Raw genomic sequence first — 23,779 nt, 5'->3', positions numbered from 1 at the left:
CCAAGTTTGCCAAAGGCTCAAAGTCTCAGTGGAAGTGATGGGAGTTGGAGCCAATCCACCTGGAGAACATGGGCTTGAAGGATGCTACCTTGGTTCAAAGAGAATGTTTATTGTTCTATTGTTTATGACACAGCATATCTCCTCCTGTATTGATTAAAATGCTATAATTACCCTTTAAAAATGAAGATCAGTGGTGGGTTTCCAAATTTTTTGCTACTGGTTCTGTGGGTGTAGCTTGGTGGGTGTGGCAGGGGAAGGATACTGCAAAAGCCCCATTTCCTCCCAATCAGCTGGGACTTGGGAGGCAGAGAATAGATGGGGGCGGGGCCAGTCAGAGGTGGTATTTACCAGTTCTCTGAACTACTCAAAATTTCCGCTTCCAGTTCTCCAGAACTGGTCAGTACCTGCTGAAACCCACCTCTGATGAAGATGGTTCTGGCTGACCTCAAGGGAGTTATCCATGGGCTTCTCAAAATCAACCTGGATGTTGCTATGAATGTGGTGTCTGAATTCAAATCTCCTCACTTACTTTTTCCTTCCAGATTTGAGGCTCTGTTCACCGAGCTGGAGTTACGCCGGGAAGAACTGGGCATTGCCAGTTATGGAGCTTCAGTTACCACAATGGAAGAGGTCTTCCTTAGGTAACCCTTTGTTGATCTTGGGAGAGGAATTTGGCAGATGAGCTTGAAAAATGAGTTGAAAGTGGAGCTTGGAAGGTGGGCTTGGAAGGTCAGCTTGGAAGGTCAACTTGGAAGATGGGCTTGGAAGGTCAGCTTGGAAGGTCTGCTTGGAAGGTGGGCTTGGAAGGTCAGCTTGGAAGGTGAGTTTGGAAGGTGGGCTTGGAAGGTCAGTTTGGAAGGTCAGCTTGGAAGGTGGGCTTGGAAAGTGAGTTTGGAAATTCAGCTTGGAAGGTGGGCTTGGAAGGTCTGCTTGGAAGATGAGCTTGGAAGATGGGCTTGGAAGGTGAGTTTGGAAGATGGGCTTGGAAGGTCAACTTGGAAGGTGGGCTTGGAAGGTCAGCTTGGAAGATGAGCTTGGAAGGTGAGTTTGGAAGGTGGGCTTGGAAGGTCAACTTGGAAGGTGGGCTTGGAAGGTCAGCTTGGAAGATGAGCTTGGAAGGTGAGTTTGGAAGGTCAACTTGGAAGGTCACCTTGGAAGATGAGCTTGGAAAATAAGCTTGGAAGATGGGTTGGCCTTCTCAAGAGATCACCTCTTATGAGATCTCTCTTCTTATGAGAGTATAATGGGAGAAACTGGGGAGTGGGAGAAAGTAACATTCTGAATGGGGTCTCTTTCTTGAAGAGTTGGCAAGCTTGTGGATTCCAGCATGGACATCCAAGCCATCCAGCTGCCAGCTTTGCAGTACCAGCACGAACGGCGATCCAACGACTGGGCCATGGATGATTCCAGCAGCATGAGTGGCCTGACGAACACGACCGATGACAGCGGGGCACTCATCACCGAAGATTGCTCCAACATTAAGCTGAACACAGGGGTGGGTCCTAACTCCTACCTTGGTGGTGGGGTTCCTTTTTGGTGGGGGGGGAAAACAAAGAGAACACAGATAGTCCTCAACATACAGCCACAATTGGGAGTAGAATTTCTGTGGCGGTTGTTAAATGAGCGCACCCAATTTAATGTCTCTTTTTTTGACATTCAATTTAATGTCCTTTCGTTCAGTCAAACGGCAGTTGTTAAATGAACCATGAGATTGTTAAACGAATCCAACTTCCCCCCCGGTGACTTGGCTTGTCGGAAGGCAGCTGGGAAGATTGTAAGCGGTGATCATGAAATCCTAGGACCCTGCAACTATTGTAAATACAAGCCGGTTGCCCAAACACTTGAATTTTGATCCTGCGACTGTGGGGTTGCTGCAATGGTTGTAAGTGCGAGGACCAGTTGCAAATCACTTTTATTAGAAATAAAATTCGATAAATTTGCATAGAAATTTGATAAATTAAATTAATTAAATTAAATTAAATTAAATTAAATTAAATTAAATTAAATTAAATTAAATTAAATTAAATTAAATTAAATTAAATTAAATTAAATTAAATTAAATTAAATTAAATTAAATTAAATTAAATTAAATTAAATTAAATTATTCAGTTCCGCTGTAAGCTCGAACAATCGCTAAAGAACGGTTGTAAGCAATGGTGGGATTCAATTAATTTAACAACCGGTTCTCTACTCTAAGGATTTCTTCCAACAATCAGTTTGCCAAACTACTCAAAAAGTTAACAACCGGTTCTCCCGAAGTGGTGCATACTGGCTGAATTCCACCACTGGTTGTAAGTCAAGGACTGCCTCCGTGTTTTCATTGTGGTCCAAATTTTGAGGGGCGAATCCAGAGAATGGTTCAGGATTTTGAACCAATCAGAAGGACGGAAGCTTTCTGCTGCCAGCAGTAGAACTCATGATTTAAAATAAGGGGGTTGCCTTTAAGCCACGGAGGGTCAAACTGAGGGCCGCATCAGGGTTGTGTTTGACCTCGTGGAGGCGTGGCCATGGGAGGCGTGGCCAGGGCGGGTGTCATTTATGTCGGGGGCACCTTTGGTGGCCCGAGCGCTCTGCCAGCAAAAACAGGCTCCCAAGCTCCGTTTCCTGCATCGACGGCCTCCTGCAACCCTCTGTCAGGGAAAACGGAGCTCAGGAGGGTCACACATGATCCTCCTGAACTCTGTTTCTGCTGGCAGGGTCACCGTGGGCCAGTCCTTTGCTGTTTCCAGGGCAGCCCTGCGGGCCAGATCTAAACACCCCTGCTTTAAGCTCTCCATGGACCCTACAAATTTTGATACCTTCTGGAGCCCCGACTTGAAACCTGCTAAATTTTATCAGCCTAAATTACAGGTAGTCCTTGATTTACCGATTGTAATTGAGCCCAAAATTCCAGTTGCTACGCAAGACAGTTGTTGAGTGAATTTCGCCCCGTTTTACAACCTTTCCCGCCACGGTTGTTAAATGAATCACTGCAGTTAGAAACCCGGTTGTAAAGTGAATCAACCTTTCCCATTGCTTGTCAGAAGGTTACAAAAAGGTTATCACGTGACATCCAAATTTTGATCACATGACCATGAGGAACGGTTGTTAAGTGTGAAAAATAGCCAGAAGTCTCTTTTTTCAGTGCCATTGTAACTTTGGTCACTAAAAGAATGGCTATAAGTCAAGGACTACCTGTATTTGTAACTTTGGGGTAGAGCAAAAGAAATAAGTGCATGAATTCATTTCCTAATTTTACATCAAATTCTTCCAGCCTCACTTTGGAGTCTACTATGACTCCCAGAACCTTTTTCTAGGTGATTTTTATATATATATATATATGTATGTTCTTATTTTTATTAAATATAAAAAGAGCAAAAATTTCAATTATATAAACAATGTATTCTCTGGGTACGGTTAATTTGAGCAATAATCATCATCATCATAACATTCATAGTAATGATCATATAATAGCAGTAATGCCTCATCATAACATTAATAATAAACATATAATGACAGTAGTGCATAATTATATATTTGGTACAACATTTTTACAAAATTAGTCACTCTCTTGTATTTTTAAAGACATCTAACTTCTGTTTCTACTCGTTAACCACTGATAAAACGAACCCCATATTAAGAAGTATTCAGTGTCTTCCTTGTCTTTAATTTTAAATGTTAGTCTATTCATTTCTGCACATTCTAATATTTTTTTATTACATTCTCTTCTGTAGGGATCTCTATGCTATTCCAGTGTTGCGCAAATGCAACTCTAGACGCTGTTGATTCTAGGTCAGGGGTCAGCAACCTTAAACACTCAAAGAACCATTTGGACCTGTTTCCCAAAGAAAAGAAAACACCGGGAGCCACAAAACCCTTCCCGTGCCTGACCATTTGTTGAGCGGCCACAAACAAAACTAGCATATGTAGTTGAATTCAACGTTCTTCTTTTCTTCTGAAACTTTTCTTTTCTTGGATTTATCCATGGTTGGGAGTTGAAAAGCTCAATAAATCAACTGCCAGCGCGTGTCACACATTGGCGGTTGTGACTCATATTTTGAGCGACAGGGAGCCGCAGCAGAGGGAAGAAAGAGCCACATGTGGCTCCAGAGCCGCAGGTTGCTGATCCCTCTTCTAGGTGATTCTAACTATCCGGAATAAAGGTGTGTGCAGAAAACTCACCTGCGTAAATCTTATCCTTCCCTCTCTCCTGCAGTTCTACCTCTGCTGCCAACAGTTCTACGCCATGTTCATGAAGAGGGCGGTGTACAGCTGGCGCAACTGGAAGATGGTAGCAGCCCAGTTTTTGGTGCCTCTTATTTTCACTGCTTTTGCCTTGATCGCCGCCAAGACCTTCCCGGGACCTCAAGACTCTCCGTTGTTGAAGCTGACTTTAAAGCCGTACGGACAAACCACGGTGCCTTTCTCCGTCTCCCAAGGCTCCAGCCTGGGCGAGAGGCTGGCAGCGCAGTACAAGGATGTGGTTGGTGCTCAACGCCAGGAGCCGTTGGAGGTGGTAGGTCAGTGGCAATCAGAAGCTTTCCTCCTTGAGCAGAACTCAGACGATGGGGGTCCCTCGTACTCATAAGACTTTCCAGGTAGACCAGACAGAAAACACAACCCGATAATTCAACTTTATTGTAAGGCTGCATTAAAAAGAAAAAGGGGCACAGTGGCCTAGCAGTTAGGATGCTGGGTGATCTGTCCCCGTCCTCACACACACACAAACACAGCCAGCCGAGGGTTAAGGAAACACTTTGGAACACACCCAGGTCTTTATCTCCAACTTGGCAGCGATTTACACACCGTCTGCCAAGTGCATTTATTTCCACAAAACAGAAAGATGAGATACTTAGCGTACAAAAAGTCCAATCAGAATAATATTCCTCTCAGCAGTTTCCGGACGAGGCTTTAGTGACTATCCAAGGTTTACTTTTGTTCGTCACAGGGATCGCTGGCCACCACCCTCTATTATATAGTCTCTAGGGTGTGTTCCAGTGACTCAGTTCTAATCCCTAGCACGCCTCCTGAGCTACTGCAATAGTTTATCACGCCTTCGGAGGCGTGTATCCAGGAATGACATCTCTCCTTCACTCTCATCCGAGCCACTGTCTCCCTGCTAATCTCCTCTCCCTCGGCCGGCACCTGAGACAGTGCCAGAGGGGAGGGGCCTGGAGAGGGAGGCCTGGCTGACTCCTCTTCCTCATGCTCGGAGCTTTCTTCCTCCGATGGGACAGGCTCAGAGGGCGGGGCCACAACAGCTGGGCTTGTCGTTCAGAAGGTGGGCAGTTCGAGACCCAAGCGCCACACCGGTTGCAGGAACTGGGCATAGCTAGTCTAGTTGAAGAGAAGGACCAGGAGAGACATGATAGCAGTCTTCCAATATTTGAAGGGGGTCACAGAGAGGAGGGGGTCAAGCTATTTTCCAAAGCACCTGAAGGCCAGACAAGGAATAATGGATGGAAACTGACCAAGGAGAGATTCAACCTAGAAATAAGGAGAAATTTTCTGACAGAACAATCAACCCATGGAACAGAAGTTGCCTTCGGAAGTTGTGGGAGCTTCATCACTGGAGGCTTTCAAGGGGAGATTGGACAGCCATTTGTTGGAAATGGTATAGGGTCTCCTGCTTTGGGGGAGGGGGGTTGGACTAGATGACCTACAAGGTCCCTTCCAACTCTGCTAATCTAATCTAAGTAAACTCCCATTCTTGCCTCAGCGCCTACCAATCTAGCAGTTCGTAAGCGTGCAAACGCAACTAGATAAATAGGTACCACTTTGGTGGGAAGTTAACAGCATTCCATGTGCTTCAGCAATTAACCATGTTGGCTGTATGATCACAGAAGTATCTTTGGTCAACGGTGGCTCCCTCAGCTAAGAAATGGGGATGAGCACCACTCCTTAGACTTGGGAACCACAGGACAGGTAAGGGTAAAGGTTGCCTTCGCACATATGTGCTAGTTGTTCCCGACTCCAGGGGGCGATGCTCATCTCCGTTTCTAAGCCGAAGAGCCAGCGCTGTCCGAAGATGTCTCCATGGTCATGTGGCCGGCGTGACTCAACACCAAAGGCTCAAGGAACGCTGTTCCCTTCCCACCAAAGGTGGTCCCTATTTTTCTTTGTGCATTTTTTACGTGCTTTTGAACTGCTAGGTTGGCAGAAGCTGGGACAAGTAACGGGAGCTCACCCCGTCATGCAGCACTAGGGATTTGAACCGCTGAACTGCCAACCTTTCAATCGACAAGCTCAGTGTCTTAGCCACTGAGACACCGCGTCCCTGTAAGCCTTCAAAGTTCCAAAGGTGATTTTTTCAAGAGGCAACTGGACTTTCTGGTTTTTCTTGGAAGATGTTTCGCTTCTCATGCAAGAAGCTTCTTCAGCTCAAACGTCTCCGAAGAAAAACCAGAAAGTCCAGTTGCCTCTTGAAAAAACACCTTTGGGACAACCATGACCTGGATGACTGAAAATCTCCATAGGCCTTCAAAGTTACCGTTTATGGTCCTTGTGGTTAGAAACATTAGCGTCCCACATCTCCAAGAAGTAGCACTAATGGCTGAAATGGGGTACTAGTCAGTGAGGAGGCCCTCTTGAGGACATCTTCTTCACTCTATGAAATGGTTGTCCTTGCAGGGAACCTGGAGGAATACTTGATTTCTCGAGCATCCGAAGAAGCCGGAGCTTTTAATGAGTACCACATAGCGGCAGCTTCTTTCCAAGAGACCTCGGACAAGATAAACATCACCGCTCTTTTCAACAACCAAGCGTTTCATTCGCCTGCCACTGCGTTGCTACTGGTGGACAACGCCTTGTTGAGGCTAATCGTTGGACCAAATGCCTCCATCGCCGTGGCTAACTATCCACAACCTCGCAACATGACCGAGACGGCGAAGGACCAGCTCATGGAGTGAGTCCAAACTTCCTTGTTGTTCTTAATCTGTTAGCTTCCTTCAGATATAGCCCATCTTTCACTCAAGAACTCAAGATGGCGTATGTATGCCCGTTCCCAGGGGTGGGCTGCTGGGGGGAAATTGCAGGGGTTTGGGAGAATTTCTAGCTAAGATTCTGTGCAGTTCGGAGAACCCCCAAATCCCACTCCTGGCTGGCCCTGCCCACCCCACCCCTCCCAGGAATGTCTACGTGGCCCGTTTTGGATGCAAGTAAGTGCAGGGCCTACAGGAAGTTCTGGAAGGCCAGAAATGGGCCCGTTTCCGGCCTCCAGACGGCCTCCAGAGCCATGGGGAGACCGTTTTCGCCCTCCTGGAGGCTTGAGGAAAGACTCTGTAACCCGGGGAGAGCAAAAATGCCCACCCACCCCCGCCGTGGTGCAAGAGGCCGACTAGGCAACACCCACCATGGCCACGTCCACCCAACAATCAGGGACAGAACCTCTTTCTAAAATTTTTGAAGCCCACCCCTGCCCGTTCCCCATTTAGCGACCAAGTTCGATTTCAAGTATCGGGTATCAAGCCAGCTTTCCCTGATTCCCCATCCAGATCAGTTGTAGTTCCACCAGAACTGAGGTAAAAAATGGTTTGTGGACCCAACGTTTAATCAAAGCTGATTCTGCTTTGTCTTTGCAATATCCCGCAGAAGCCAGACGGGTTTCGCAATCGCCATTAACTTGCTCTACGGAATGGCCTCCTTATCCAGCACCTTTGCGCTCCTGCTGGTCAGCGAGAGGTCCATCAAAGCCAAACACGTACAGTTTGTCAGCGGTGTTTACATGGTGAACTTTTGGCTCTCGGCGCTTCTGTGGGACCTCATCAACTTCCTTACACCTTGCACCCTCATCCTGGTGAGTCACTCCTGGATAGCCTGTGTCGTGGAGGGAGCCGCAGTGGCGCAGTGGTTAGAATGCAGTATTGCAGGCTGACTCTGCCCACTGTCAGGAGTTCGATCCTCACCGGATTAAAGGTTGACTCAGCCTTCCATCCTTTTGAAGTCGGTAAAATGGGGATCCAGATTGTTGGGGGCAAGAGGCTGACTCTGTAAACCGCTTAGAGAGGGCTATAAAGCACTATGAAGCGGTATATAAGTCTAAGTGCTATTGCTATTACTTCTAAGGAAAATGAGTTTATCAGGATGGGAACTCCACAACAGAATCTTCATCACTGAATCCTGCTGGACTTTAGGAAAGTGGGGAGAATAAGTGCTCCCTGCTAGCACACTGAATTCTGGAAGTTCACACACATCTTGAGGTTGCTGAGGTTGAGAAACTGTGGTCTAGGCAATAGAGTTGCCGACTTAGCAGGCTGTTAAGAGCCCTGGTGGCACAATGGTTAGAATGCAGTATTGCAGGCGGACTCTGCCCACTGCCAGGAGTTCGATCCTGACCGGCTCGAGGTTGACTCAGCCTTCCATCCTTCTGAGGTTGGTTACTCATTGTTGGTATCTGTGGGTTACCTGCTCTTCTGGATCCCAGATATGACACTCTAGTAGAGTTGGCTCTCAGCATCTTCTTAGATTCCAAGGTGGCTTTTCCAAACTGTTCACTTTCAGGTATTAACGACATCCAGAATTTCCAGCAACATTCATAGTAATGGAGCATTCTGGCCATTGTAATGTATTGGCTCTCCCAAAAGAAATAAGAGACCAGAATGTGTTTATGAACTCATTGGGCAGTTGGGGAGCAAGTTGCTTTTCCTGTTTATCTTCCTAATCTAGGGAGGGAAGGAGGGACAAAGGAAAGAATAGAGTGGAGTGGAGTGGAGTGGAGTGGAATGGAATGGAATGGAATGGAATGGAATGGAATAGAATAGAATAGAATAGAATAGAATAGAATAGAATAGAATAGAATAGAATAGAATAGAATAGAATAGAATAGAATAGAATAGAATAGAATAGAATAGAATAGAATAGTATTCTATTGCTGCTGAGCCTGAGTGGCACAGCAGACTAATGCTACTGTTAAAGGTAGTATTTAGCTTCCAGCTGCCTGCAATTACTGTGAGTTCAATTCTCACCAGGCTCAAGGTTGACTCAGCCTTCCATCCTTTCTAAGGTAGGTAAAATGAGGACCCGGTTTGTGGGGGCAATAAGCTGACTTTGTATAAAATATACAAAAGTATGAAGGCTATTGCTGAGCACATTGTAAGCCGCCCTGAGTCTCCGGAGAAGGGCGGCATATAAATCAAATTAAAAAAATAAAAAATAGTACAGTCACCATGTGCTTTACTGTTCAACTACTTAACTGTAACAGGAAACAGAAAACTACTTAGAACAAAAGAGCATAGAGCAGTGATGGCTAACCTTTTCCAGACCAAGTGCCCAAAGTGTGCCTAAACCCCCAAATGCAATGCGTGTACAGCCCCCTGCATGCGCCCCACCCCCTATGCATGCATGCATTCCACCCCTGCATGCACGCTGCCCCTGTGCATGCATGACAGAGACCCAAAGACCAGCTGGCCGGCAGGAGGTGCACACACTTGTGCAGCACAGCTGAACTGGGGCAATGGCTCGCATGCCATCAGAGAGGGCGCTGCGCACCACCTCCGGCACATGTGCCATAGGTTCACCATCATGGGCATAGAGCATATACCATAGATCCAAACTTGTAAACACTGCCATCTACTGGCTATAGGAAGCATTCGAACCCCGTTCCCTTGAGTGACCACACCTGAGGACAAGTGATAGGTCAAGCCTCCAGATAGCCATTGTCATTCAAAGGTCTGGATTAAATGACCCTTCTGGGTCTTAAACTGTAATAATCATTTCTGTTGGTCATTCTTCAGGTGATCTTCCAAGCCTTTGACATCAAAGCGTTCACTCAGGACAGCCATCTCGTGGATATCATGCAGATATTTCTTCTGTATGGCTGGGCCATTATCCCCCTCATGTACCTGCTCAGCTTCTTCTTTTCCATAGCAGCCACAGCCTACACCCGCCTCACCATCTTCAACATCTTCTCTGGCACAGCCACGTTCTTGGCCGTCGTCATCATGAGCATTCCTGGTAAGGAATTGGGATTCCGTCGCCTTGGCTAAAAGGTTTTCGTGGCTTTGAAGCCACCAAGGTTAACTTGTTCTTCCCACATGTCTTCTCTTGTAGAGCTTGGAATGGTGGACCTTTCTAACACGTTGGATAAAGTCTTCCTCACCCTACCCAACTACTGCTTGGGACAAAGCATCAGCAAGTTCTACCAGAATTATGAGTTCATTCAGTTCTGCACTTCTTCTTTTGAGTCGGTGCTCATCTGTAAAGTATTTAGTGAGTATCTCAGACTTGCCTTCTTGGGCAGTGTTGAAGGAGACTATATTTGTGGCTCAGGGTTGAAATGAAGGATCCTCGGTGCTCTCTGAGCTTGGTAGTTTTCTTGCAAATGTTTCATGACCCAACTAGGGAACATCATCAGTGCTAGAAAGATGTTGGATTTACAAAGTGAAAGAAGGAGAGAAGGAGGAGGAGGTGGAGGAGAACTGTGGAGTCTTTGGTGCTCTCTGAGCTTGGTGGTTTTCCTGCAAACATTTCATGACCCAACTAGGGAACATCATCAGTGTTAGAAGGGCATTGGGTTTGCAGAGGGGAGGAAGGAGGGGAGATGGAGGAAACTAGTAACATCATCAGTGCTAGAAGGGAAGGGGACTTGTGGAGAGGAGGAGGTGGAGAAGGAGGAGAGAGGGGGTGGTGGAGGGAAGAGGAGGAGGAAAGAGGAGGATGGAGGAGGCAGCAGGAAGAAGAGGAAGAGGAAGAGAATGACTGTGGGGTTCTTGGTGCTCTTGGAGCAGTGATGATGTTACTTGTTTGGGTAATGAAACATCTGCAAGAAAACAACCAAGCTCAGAGAGCACCAAAGATCCTTCATTTTTGTAATTAACAAGAGACTGCTATTGAGCATGGCAGCTGTGCATTTGTAAGGACTTAGAATTCAGATTGGTGAGGGAACCTGGTTTTCTCCCAACCGCACTCATGTTCTTCTAGAGATTCTCAGATCTAGAGGCCCATTGCAAGTCAACATACTGTTACTTTCATCCCACCAAGTAGAGGTAGATGCAATGTGTAGATACCCTCAGAACGGATCAATGTGTTATCAAGCAACTGAAAAGAGGTCAACTTTTAGCTTCATTATAAAGTTCCCAGAGTCCGAACAGGCCATTCTATTAGACCTTCTGATGTAGTATATTTCTTAAGATAAGAGTTAATTAGGTGACACTGAATTAGGTTCAACTTCTGGTATGGACAAATGCTCACCATCCTAAACTTCTTTAGTAATCATTCCAATATTAATCTCATCCATAGACCTTGTCTATTATCTTTCCTTTCTTCTATTCCCTCAAGTTTCTCAACTTTCATTGTATTCTCTAGTTCCTCATACACTCCCACCACCTGGCCAAAGGACATTAGTGTTTACTTGCTAATTGATCACTGAAGAAAGCAGTCAACCTTTGTCCAGGAGTTGACTGACCAATTCTTTGCCAAATCATGGTTCTCTCAGGAACCATCCTGAAATCCATAGTTCAAATGCATTTATCTTAGTTCTCTCATTCTTTCTCAACTGTCCAGTATTCATAGCCCAGTATCATCACAGGACAGATCATTGCTTCAACTCTTCTGATCTTTGTTGCAAAGAAAGGACTAACCTTCATAAAATAGACAAAGTCCACATGTTCCTTTGTCAGGGTAGTGACCAGCTGATGCAATGATGTAATGATGTGAATGAGTCAGCAAAGTTTTTTGGCTGTTATCCCTTTAAGAGCCTGTATAATAAGAATAGGCCCTGTTAGGGCATCTCTGTTTGCTGTTATTGCTCCTGGGTTGTCTCATGTAGTAAAGCTGTGCACACTCTGACACCCTTACCCAAAACCTTGCAATACCATCCATCTCAACCCCATAACTCTGCCCTCTTTGCATAATTGCCCCATACCCGTGACTCTGCATTAGAAGATTGGCAGAGACTTCAACCATCGGAAGGTTGCTATCTCCTGAAATAACCCCAAGTTTTCTTTTGTCCTGTTCTCCTCTCTTTCCTCATTCCTCTTCCAGATATCACCTACCAGACCAACTACTTTGCTTGGGAAAGCCCAGGCGTTGGGAAATACTTGACGGCTATGGCAGCTCAAGGGCTCTCCTTCCTTCTCCTGCTCTTTCTCATTGAGACTAACCTCCTCTGGAGAATGAGGACCATTGTTTGCGACCTACGACGGCGGCGGAAGTGGGTGAGGCTTTTGCACCGAGGAATCCCTTTCTTGGCTGAGTCCTTCAGAGTTTCTCAATATTGCATGTAGATTAACTTCCCACCCAAATTTTGCATGATGTAAGAAGGTGGCTTCCTCTGTTGAAAACAAAGCAACAAAGCAAGAAGTAGCCTGCAGTACTGCACTCTAACCACTGCGCCACCGTGGTTCATTTGCTTGGTTTTTTTTCATGCCGTTCCACAGGTTATGTTGCTTAACCAGGTTCCGGTGCTGCCAGAAGACCGGGATGTTGCTGATGAGAGGAAGAAGGTTCTGGAATCTCCAGTAGCATCGATTTCTTCTCTGAATAGTCCTCTGGTGATTAAGGAGCTTACCAAGGTAGATGTTCAAGATAGCTTCTAAAACTCCCTGGTATTTCTCACCAAAACCTCATCAAAATAATGTAAACCGCTTTTGAAGTACATAATTTTTATGCCGAACAAAATTCCATCATTTCTCCGAAGAAATAGTAGGTGGTTTTACTGGGCCCTGAAGTCTAGAAAGTAATTACCCTGTTTCCTCGAAAATAAGACATCCCCTCATAATAAGCCCAATGCGGCTTTTGAGCACATGCACTAAAATAAGCCCTCCTCGAAAATAAGCCCTCCCTGAAAATATGTTGCCACATGTGCAGCCAGTCCCCACCATTTCCTCTGGTTAGGGTTAGGGCGACAGTGCTGGAAATCAGGTAAGATGGCAAGAGAAGCCCCATCTTACTCCATGCGCCTCAAAATAATAAGACCTCCCCGAAAATAAGGCCAAGCGCTTATTTTGGGATTCAAAAAATATAAGACAGGGTCTTATTTTCGGGGAAACACGGTATGTGGTTCTCCAGAAAGCATTTATATATTTAACGTCGTTTCTCCATAATGTTGAGTAGACCCTTAAATCTCATTGTAAGCCATAAAGGTAACAGAAACCCTCTATAAATATAGAACTGGCTTTCTGTGAAAAAAGGATTGGCTTTATTGTTTTGATTTTCATCCTGCTTTCATTTGGGGGCCAGCTCAAGACAGTGTCCATAGCTATGTTTTCATGGCTTAAGGAAGAGAATTCATGGCCTCTTGATTTCTAGTCTGATGCTTTAACCACTGCACCTAACTACCTCCCTATACTAAACTTTTTGCTTGAATTATGGTGGGAAGCAGGTTCTTTGTTATTGGTTGAAAACATGGGGAACCACAGCGGAATTTTTCAACCTTGACAACGTGAAGATATATCTGGACTTCAACTCTCAGAATTCAGGATGCTGGGAAGGGAAGTCCATGCACCTTAAAGTTGCCAAGATTGAGAAAGGCTGCACTAGAGCAGGTGTCAGCAACCTGCGGCTCTGGAGCCACATGCAGCTCTTTGGGCCCTCTGCTGTGGCTCCCTGTCAGGTGAACCCACTACTGGCTGGCCCCGCCCCTCATCCTCTCCTCCCAGTCACTCCTCGCCTGGCCTGAGAAGGTAAGGGCAACGGCGGGTGATGGAGAAGTGGCCGGGGCAGAGACAGAGAGATACAGAGAGAGGGAGAGAGAAAGACAGAGAGATACAGAGAGAGAGGTGGGGAGAGAGGGAGAGTGGGGGGAGGGAGGGAGAGAGAGATGTCAAAAGAGTTTTGTGGTTCCTGGTGTTTTTTAACAACCAGTTCTCTGCCCTAATGACCTGCTGGGTAGGTGTGGCTGGGGGGGGGGTCATGTGACTGGTGGAAGTGAGTGACGTCGAGTTGGCCACACCCACCCAGGCTTTGTGGTTCCCGGTGTTTTCTTTTCTGTGGGAAACGGGTCCAAATGGCTCTTTGAGTTTTTAAGGTTTCAGACCCCTGCACTAGAGCAGTGGCCCCCATCTTTTTGGGCACCAAAAGGGCGTAGTTTCACATGCTGCCTGCATCCCGCAGATGGGGCTCCGCTTCTTTGAGTGGCCTGCAGTGGTGCCGTGTTTCCCTGAAAATAAGACCCTGCCTTATACTTTTTTGAACCCCAAAATAAGCGCTTGGCCTTATTTTCAGGGAAGTCTTATTATTTTGGGGCGCATGGAGCAAGACGGGGCTCCTCTTGCCATCTTACCTGATTTCCAACTCTGTCTCCCTAACCCTAACCAGAGGAAATGGCGGGGACTGGCTGCACATGTGGTTAAATATTTTCAGGGAGGACTTATTTTTGGAGGAGGTCTTATTTTCGTGGTATTCAGCCGGTTCTATCTGGTTTGGGCGAACCGGTAGCGGCGGTGGCAGGAGGCTCCACCCACCAGCCCAGACGTCATCACATCCCATTTTTGACGCTCTGCACATGCACAGAGGTGGTCCTGTGCACGTGAACTGGTAGCAAAGGTAAGTGAATAGCCCGGTTTCTGGCATGCTGCGGACCAGTGCCAATCCGCAGGCCGGGGGTTGGGGACCTCTGCGCTAGAGAGTCAGTTGTAAGTGGGATGTGCAGAAAAGGTATGACTTGAAAACCAAACCATCTTCCTCAGCACCCTCAGTAACATAAAACCCCTAACCATAATCACGATAAGCAATGAAATAACAACGGATAACAATAAAAGTAGCACCACCGGAATGCCATCGGCATTAACAAATTCGTCGGTCAATTGCAAAAGGCAGCTAGACTTGGAATAGCTTACATCCTGAGATGACCGTCAAACAACCACATCTACAGGGGTGGGTTCTACTTACCTTTACCACCGGTTCGCAACGGGATCGTGCATGTGCGTTCGCTTTGCTCGCGCACCTTGATTCTGTGCATGCCCAGATCACTGATGACAACATCCGGGGCAGTGGGCGGGGCCTCCAGCCGGTTTTATTGCCGGTTCTTGCAAACCGGTCCGAATCAGGGGCAACCCACCACTGCACATCTACTGTCCCGGGTCCTTGGGAAGGACTTGATAGGTACACAACAATGCCACATCCGATCTGACTGTGCAACCAGCCACAAAAGCACATAATAAATTATTATTTATAAGTCTACAATAATAAAGTAAATGATAATGAATAGCATTAGCAGCAATAAGGCCAGCTTTGTGTGTTTTACATCTGCCACCATTGTTTTTCCCTCTCCCCACGCCAACTTTTGTTTCTCCAGGTGTACAGTAGCAGGGATTCTTGTCTGGCTGTGGACAGAATCTCTCTTGTGGTCAGCAAGGGAGAATGTTTTGGTCTCCTGGGTTTCAACGGGGCAGGCAAAACCACCACCTTCAAGATGCTAACGGGGGATGAGAGCATCACATCAGGAGATGCTTATGTGGATGGACACAGCATCCTGGCCAATATCAAAAAGGTAATGCGAGAGTCATGACAAAGCAGCATAGTGGCATAGTGGTGGAGCTCTCGCCTCATAATATAAACCTCCATAACTGTCTGGTTTGGCTCTGCAACTCAACAAGACAGACACAGACTTCAGAGGGTAATTAGGACTGCAGAAAAAACAATGGCTACCAACCTGCCTTCTACTGTGGACCTGTATACTACACGAGTCAAAAAGAGGGCTGGGAAAATATTTACAGACCCCTCGCATCCTGGACATAAATTGTTTCAACTCCTACCCTCAAAATGACGCTATAGAGCCCTGCACACCAGAACAACTAGACACAAGGATAGTTTTTTCCCCGAACGCCATCACTCTGCTAAACAAATAATTCCCTCAACACTGTCAAACTATTCACTAAGTCTGCACTACTATTACTATTAATCTTCTCATTGTTCCTATCACCCATCTCCTCCCACTTATGACTGTATGTCTGTAACCTTTTTGCTGGTATCCTTAAGATTTATATTGACTGTTTCCCTATGACTATCATTAAGTGTTGTACCTTATGATTCTTGATGAATGTATCTTGTCTTTTTATGTACACTGAGAGCATATGCACCAAAGACAAAGTCCTTGTGTGTCCAATCACACTTGGCCAATAAAGAATTCTATTCTATTCTATTCTATTCTATTCTATTCTATTCTATTCTATTCTATTCTATTCTATTCTATTCTATTCTATTCTATTCTATTCTATTCTATTCTATTCTATTCTATTCTTTCTATTTCTATTTCTATTCTATAATAAGGAGGCTGTAGACTTCAATCCTAGGTAGTGGCAGATATTTCTCTCTCTGGGGGCAATGAATAATTGTCTGCTGTGAACACCATATAGGATTCGGGAAGGGCATCCAGCCAGTAAATGCTCAGCTCCATTCAGTGGCCCTGACTCCACCCCGATGCAAGGGATTACAGGATCGTTAAAAGAAAAAAAATGGGGGAGTCAACAACAAAACAACAGCTGTTCTTGACAAAGTTGACAAAGTTATGGATTCCATTTCTGGCATTTTGAGACCCTAAGGATTTCTCACAAGCCCTCGTAGACCAACATTGAGCGTTTGGAAGGAAAAGACACAATTGCTAGGTGCAGTTAGGATCCTTCTAGTTTGCTGATTTTTTTTTGCCTACGTGTCTACCTATAGAAGGTCAAGAAGAGTAACTGGGAATTATCCCTCATTTGTAACCAGACTCCTGTGACTGAACATGAGCAGTTTATGATTTGTGGTTGAGTAAGGACTTAAATCTGGGTCTTCTTGGTCTCAATTGAGCCCTCTAAGCTGGTTTGGAGGCGCATCCTAGTGGCTACTAGCTAGTAGTGGAGGAGCTAGTTGTCCAAAGTTGTCCATAGTTCCTAGTTCCTCAGTTAGGGACAGTTAGTTGTCCCTAACTGAGACCATCACTCATCCATAAGTAGGTAGGCTGGAGATGTTCTCCTCAACTTGATTTGATCTGCCTTCAGGTCCAGCAGCGGATTGGCTACTGTCCTCAATTTGATGCACTTTTGGATCACATGACTGGAAGGGAGACCTTGAGCATGTATGCCCGACTGCGGGGCATCCCCGAACGCTACATCAGCAGCTGTGTGGAGAACATGCTTCGTGGGTTGCTCTTAGAACCTCACGCCAATAAACTCATCCGCACATACAGGTGAGAAGCCTTCTGAACCAGAAGTGGGACACTCATCCACGATGGGAGGTGGGACAAAGTGGGAGCAGGGGCTTTGTTTCATGATTCGAAATGGCTGGGTGGCCCACCACTTTTATTCGTGACCTTTCTCCTCCATCTCTACAGTGGTGGGAACAAGCGGAAACTGAGTGCAGGAATTTCTCTCATTGGTGGACCTCCTGTGGTGTTCCTGGATGAACCCTCCACTGGCATGGACCCTGTGGCCAGGCGCCTATTATGGGATGCAGTCGCTCGGACACGGGAGTGTGGGAAGTCCATCATTATCACTTCTCACAGGTTGGGCCTGTTTCTCTGTCTTCTATCACCTTGGGGCGGGGGGAGATACGGATTTCTGTCAATCTTTAGGCCAGTGTTTCTCAACCTCGGCTGGTGCTTGAAGATGTGTGGACTTCAACTCCCAGAATTCTCCAGCAATTCTCAGAAGTCTTTGGTTGTTTTTTTTATATATATATATTCTGCACCAAACAGTCCTGTGTCCCTGTTTTAGGATAGTAGGAAGCTCAAATTTCCAATGCAGGCAAAGTGGGCTGGAATATAATTTATTTTAAAAATGCTGTTGTTTTTTTTTTTTTTACTTATTTTTTTTAAGTACTAGTTTTTGTTTCGTTTTTTTTTTCTTTTGGATAATATCTGTATCTTTGTGTTTGGCTCCTTTTTTTTTTTCTTTTTCTGTTATTAATTTATAAACAATACAAAAATACTGTTTTAAGAAAAGAGTGGATCAGCCCTACAATAGGATACCTCTCAGCCACTTCCTGCCGACTCTTGGATTCCCTGCGCCTACAAATTTTTATGGATTTATTGCAGGGGTGAAATCCAGCAGGTTCTGACAGGTTCTGGAGAACCGGTAGTGGAAATTTTGAGTAGTTTGGAGAACCGGCAAATACCACCTCTGGCTGGCCCCAGAGTGGGGATGGGAATGGAGATTTTGCAATATCCTTCCCCCAGGAGTGGGGTGGGAATGGAGATTTTGCAGTTTCCTTCCCCTGCCACGCCCACCAAGCCACACCATGCCCACCAAGTTGGGTGGGTTCTACTTGCCTTTATTACCGGTTCGCAACAGGAGCACGCATGCGTGCTCGCTTCGCTCAGGTGCGCGCCAAGCTTCTGCGCATACGCAGATCACCTATGACGACATTTGGGTCGGTGGGCAGAGCCTCCCGCCGGTTTTACTACCGGTTCTTGCGAACCGGTCCAAACTGGGGGCAACCCACCACTGGCACCAAACCATGCCCACAGAACCGGTAGGGAAAAAAAAATTGGATTTCACCACTGATTTATTGATTGATTAAACTTACATGTCCCCCATCTCACGATGGAGTGACTTTGGGTGGACTATGAGGAACAGCTGATTTCAAATCCTCAAAGGTATTCCTGGCTAACCCGGCTGTCAGAAATATTGAACCGATATGGCGTAGGGTTCCCGTTGTGTGACACACCGAACCAAGTTAAACAACGGATTAAAGATATACATGGGCAAATGGACATGGCAACCCTTTCAACTAATCATTCCCTTAAACTGCTGACAGCAGTTAAAACAACTTTCACTCTGGAAAAGTATTTATATTTAGAAATGCCATCAGTGGAGAGACAGTTATTCGTTAAGTTTAGATTCAAACTTCTAGATACCAACGTTAGATTCGGCCGTTATCGGAAAATCCCGTATGACAAAAGAATAGGCATATGTGGGGTAAACGTCGTGGAGGACACGGCGCATATAATATTCGAATGTAGTCTCTATCAAGAATTAAGAAAACAATATCTGTCCCCAATTATAAATAAATTTCCCCACTGGAATATAAGCCAAAAATTAGCATTTCTGTTGAGGGCTGACTCTCCTCCCCTGGTAAGAGCGATCACTCGATACCTTAAAAGAATGACAGCAATACGAGCCAGTTATATCAAAAAAAAATTTATCGATTGTAAGGAAGATGAGCTCTGTTAGAGAGGAGCTATCCTATTTGGGTTATCTAGTCTTGGCAACTTAGCTATTGAAATTTGATATTGTAAAATTTTAATGTCATCTATCATATATTTTTAGATTGCTATTTTTGTAACTGTTTTATCTTTTCCCCTTTTTCTTTTCTGTTTTGTTTGAAAAGGCCTTCGGGCTATTCAATAAACTATACTATGAGCCTTGCACTTGCTGTTCTAATGTCCACATCCTTCTTCTGCAGCATGGAAGAGTGTGAAGCTCTGTGCACCAGGTTGGCCATCATGGTCAACGGGCAGTTCAAGTGCCTGGGCAGCCCTCAACACCTGAAGAGCAAGTTTGGCAGTGGATATACTCTGATTGCCAAAACCCACTGTGATGAAGAAGGCCACGTAGAAGACTTGAAGGCCTTTGTGGAGAAGACGTTTCCTGGTAAGCCAACTTTGTGGTCATGCATGTCTTCCAGATGCTTATATCACACCAGCCTTCCACCTACAGGTAGTCCTCAGGACCAGTGGCTTGGTGACTATTTAAAGTTATTGATGGAACTTGCGACATGGTTTCAAAGTTCCAACATCGTGCCCCTCCCCCCATCTCCTGTGATCACATGACCCCATTTTGGGTGCCAACTTGCATTTATGGCCGTTTGCATGTGCAATGGTCACCCGAGCACATTTTACAACATTTTTTTTTGCTGAAAACTGACATTTACTTCCAGTTTTTGGTAAGTCCGGCCCGTAGCAAACAATTGTTCACGTAATGACCATGATGGTCACTGTCAGCATTCTGATGCTGCCATAAAAAGACGAGGCTTGACTTTTCATCTATTTATTTCTCTGTAGATAATATCCCCTAGGAGATGGGATGGTGGGGGGAACATTCCTGTGGGGTGAGATCAGAAGCTGGGGAGACTGACTTGGAAGATGGCCAATGAGGAGATGAGAATTGGGGAACGGAAAGGGAAGGGTTTGGGGGTCAGAGGGTTAATATCGGCTATGACAAAGTCAGGGTTAGATCTGTCGTACTCAATAAATGGAATATTGCAGCAAAGATTAATTGTTTGGGAGTGCAATTTATTTGAGATGACATCGAAACCTGACAGTCACTTAAACAAGCCCAGAACAACAAGATAACATGCAGTAGAGATTCAGGCAGACAGTTCCCTGATTCCCTGATGTATGAAAGGGTGAGAAGGTCCAGCAGAATCAGGCTTGCAAGATTTGGCTATTTATTAGAGCAAATCTGTAGTAGAAGGGCAGGGGATGGGGGAGTTAAGTGTGTCATCAGCTTAGAGTCATTACGTTGCCGCAAGCATCCAAGTTCAACCTTTCTTGAATTTTGTTGACTCTTCTGGTAAGAGTCTTCTTGGTAAGACCACACTTGGAATCCTGCATTCAGTTTTGGTCGCCACGATGTAAAAAAGATGTGGACACTCTAGAAAGAGAAGAGCAACCAAGATGATTAGGGGACTGGAGGCTAAAACATATGAAGGACGGTTGCAGGAACTGGGTATGTCTAGTTTAATGAAAAGAAGGACTAGAGGAGACATGATAGCAGTCTTCCAATATCTCAGGGGCTGCCACAAAGAAGAGGGGGTCCATCTATTCTTCAAAGCACCTGAGGGAAGGACAGGAAGCAATGGGTGGAAACTAATCAAGGAGAGAAGCAACTTAGAACTAAGGAGAAATCTCTAATTAATCAGTGGAACCACTTGCCTCCAGAAGTTGTGAATGCTCCAACACTGGAAGTTTTTAAGAAGAGGTTGGATAACCATTTGTCTGAAGTGGTGTAGGGTTTCCTGTCTAAGGAGGGGTTTGGACTAGAAGACCTCCAAGGTCCCTTCCAACTCTGTTATTCTATTCTATTCTATTCTATTCTATTCTATTCTATTCTATTCTATTCTATTCTATTCTATTCTATTCTATTCTATTCTATTCTCTGGTGCCAATTTAGTACTGAACTTTAGTTGACTAGATTCTCGTACATACACTTGAGCAATAGATCTTGAACTGCAACTCAACACATGGTCCTGATACTTCGCGCCTTTTTAAAAACTTTCTTGGGAAGTTGATTTACTGGTCTAGTCTACTGGGACTGACTGGGTGGGACACTTGTAGTCTACTCTACCTACTACAGAACATTTAATTGGGGAATTAAAATTCAGAGTGGTACCATGGAAAGCAAGGTAGGAAACCAGGACAGAGATTTTCAACAAATTGTTGACCGCAGTTAAGAATATATTGCAGATTGATTTTGGCTTTTGAGATGTGGGTGTCTTGGGAAGCAGACTTAGCTGTATCTTCTTTTTTCCCTCTCCCAGAGAGCGTCCTGAAGCATGAGCATCAGGGGATGGTCCATTACCACCTCACCAATAAGAACCTCAGTTGGGCACAGGTAAGGCTGGAGCAATGGTCAATGGTGGTATACAAAAGTGAACAGGGAAGGGTCTAGAACAGCTCAACAGTGGTGAAATCCTCTGAAGTCTGCTACCGGTTCTGTGAGTCTGCTACTAAGTGCACACTGAGCACCTAGTGCTAAAAAAGGAACTTCCGAGTCTGCAGATGTAAGGAGAACAGCAAGAAGGGGGATCCGCTGCGCCACTCGATTTAGATTAGCTAGAAAGCAGCAAATCCGACGATTCTAGCTAATATAAACCGCACGTCACAGATGATCATCAACCAGCTGATTGTCGGAAATACCGGTTTGACTGAACTGGTAGCATTCGACCAGCTGATTGTCGGAAATACCACTTTGACTGAACCGGTAGCATTTTTTACTACCGGTTTCCTTGAACCGGTAGCATTTCACCCCTGCAGCTCAACCTGTGAAAGCTAAGATCTTCAGAATGAACCCCCCAACTTCCTTTTCCCACACTGGCCTTGATACCTTACAAGCTTCTAAGCCTTGGATGGAGGCTGTGGCTTGGAAGGGGCATTCTGTTAACTACCCCTTACTCTCTTCATTTTTTTTTTTTATTTGATTTATATGCCGCCCTTCTCCGGAGACTCAGGGCGGCTTACAATGCATTAAGCAATAGCCTTCATTCTTTTGTATATTTTATACAAAGTCAGCTTATTGCCCCCACAAACTGAGTCCTCATTTCACCTACCTTAGAAAGGATGGAAGGCTGAGTCAACCTTGAGCCTTGGAGAGATTCGAACCAGCAGAAATTGCAGGCAGCTGTGTTAATAACAGGGTGCACTAAACCACTGTACTATCAAGGCTCTCATGTGTCTTGCATCTCCCAGGTGTTTGGGACACTCGAGAAAGCCAAAGAGAAGTATTGCATAGAAGATTACTCCGTAAGCCAAATCTCGTTGGAACAAGTCTTTATGAGCTTCACGCGTTTCCAGCACTACACAGAAGATTGCGAGAAATGAGCTCTCCAGCCTCTTTTCGTGGACTGACCTGTTGCCTATAAAATAGTCTATAAAGAGAAGGTAATTTATAGTATCAGCCATGTCTCCAACAACAAGAAAAATGGACATATTCTCATTGGACAATTGGTACACCACCGTACTGACATTATGAAGATGAATGCATGGGTTGTGTGGATGTGTTATATGTCCATTTGTCTGTGTGAGGCATGAGAAGGAGGAGGAATGCTTAACCATCTTTCAAAGGCAGCTGGGATGTCCTACCAACTCTCGCTCCACTTTGATGACACTGGGAGGGCTTAGCCTACTAACAGTCGTGGAAGCAGTTAACCCTGAAGCCTGGGACAATTGAGTAATTCAGTATCTTGGATGCTAGGATACTAGTTTCTTCTTTCTTTCTCACCCTCCCAATCTCATCTTCTTAAGAAGTTTCCACTAGACCAGCGTTGGTGTCATTGGCCCGCCTGCATGTCCCCAGTTTTGGAGCGTTGACAACACATATTCATCCGTATGGTTGCAATCCATATCTGTATGTTCAGACAAAAAACTCTTTGGAATGAGCCCACTTGTGGTCCTTTGGATGGCTTGCATCCTTTCGATGGTGAAAAAAGCAAGCTCATAAGGTGAAAGAAGCCATTTTGATCCCTTCCTTAGATGGCATCCAGGGAATTGACTCTGTTCTTCAAAGAACTAGTGAAGCAGGATTTAGTATCTCTACTTTCTTGGTGAGCATTAGACAAGTTTGTTTTGATAAGAGTCTTCAGCATCCATTTTGCATACGCCAGTATCCAAGTCTCTCTTCTTCTGCTTTCCAAAGATCTCATGAACATCAGGTCACAAGCAGCCATCATGAGCTTCATTGCAAAGCTGCCTGTGATGTCCTTGAGAATAACATTTTCCCAATCTGGGTGTCCTCAGGATGGATGTGGACTTCCAACTCCCAGGAGTCCCCAGCCAGCGTGCCATTCCTGAGAACCCTGGAACTTGATATCTGTACCTGTAGAACTCATTCCAGCAGAGGAAGTCGATTCAGAAAGATGGTCCTTGAAAACATTGAAAGAGTTTGGTGTTCATATCAGCTCCAAATTGTTGTTAACTGCCACAAGGTAGAAGATCCATTTTGCCAGCTAACCCTTGTAGGGTGTGGCAATAAACCCATAGCTCTGTTTCTGGAAACTCAGAAAGTCAATGCATTTACCTTCAGTGAACCTTCTTTTCTTCCTCCCATATCAGTGTCCCTTCCTTCCATCCTTCCATCCATTTATCCATATCTATGTTCCTTCCTTCCTTCCATCCATCCATACATCCATACATACGTTCCTTCCTTCCTTTCATCCATTGTTCCAT

The 23,779-nt window shown here is 45.4% G+C and overlaps 1 protein-coding gene across 3 annotated transcripts in view; it reads left to right on the top strand.

Moving 5' to 3' along the window:
• Positions 1-22,499, top strand: part of ABCA3 (ATP binding cassette subfamily A member 3) — an 87,497-nt gene extending 64,998 nt beyond the window's left edge. For all 3 annotated transcript variants that reach the window (XM_034430309.3, XM_034430310.3, XM_060692945.2), the window contains exons 17-31: positions 543-641; positions 1,303-1,495; positions 4,196-4,499; positions 6,610-6,883; positions 7,570-7,774; positions 9,711-9,930; positions 10,027-10,185; positions 11,959-12,131; positions 12,354-12,488; positions 15,212-15,406; positions 16,896-17,083; positions 17,228-17,398; positions 19,300-19,487; positions 21,376-21,449; positions 22,304-22,499. In XM_034430309.3, the coding sequence (XP_034286200.2) occupies positions 543-641; positions 1,303-1,495; positions 4,196-4,499; positions 6,610-6,883; positions 7,570-7,774; positions 9,711-9,930; positions 10,027-10,185; positions 11,959-12,131; positions 12,354-12,488; positions 15,212-15,406; positions 16,896-17,083; positions 17,228-17,398; positions 19,300-19,487; positions 21,376-21,449; positions 22,304-22,435 (2,710 nt within the window). In that variant the 3' untranslated portion in view covers positions 22,436-22,499. The remainder of the gene's footprint in view (positions 1-542; positions 642-1,302; positions 1,496-4,195; positions 4,500-6,609; positions 6,884-7,569; positions 7,775-9,710; positions 9,931-10,026; positions 10,186-11,958; positions 12,132-12,353; positions 12,489-15,211; positions 15,407-16,895; positions 17,084-17,227; positions 17,399-19,299; positions 19,488-21,375; positions 21,450-22,303) is intronic.
• The last annotated feature ends 1,280 nt before the right edge of the window (positions 22,500-23,779 follow it).

The sequence above is a fragment of the Pantherophis guttatus genome, chromosome 14, assembly GCF_059756535.1.
Source record: "Pantherophis guttatus breed Tessera chromosome 14, ASM5975653v1, whole genome shotgun sequence".
Classification (NCBI taxonomy): domain Eukaryota; kingdom Metazoa; phylum Chordata; class Lepidosauria; order Squamata; family Colubridae; genus Pantherophis; species Pantherophis guttatus.
The sequence above is the reverse complement of the archived record's forward strand: the minus strand, read 5'-3'. Positions and strand labels throughout refer to the sequence as shown.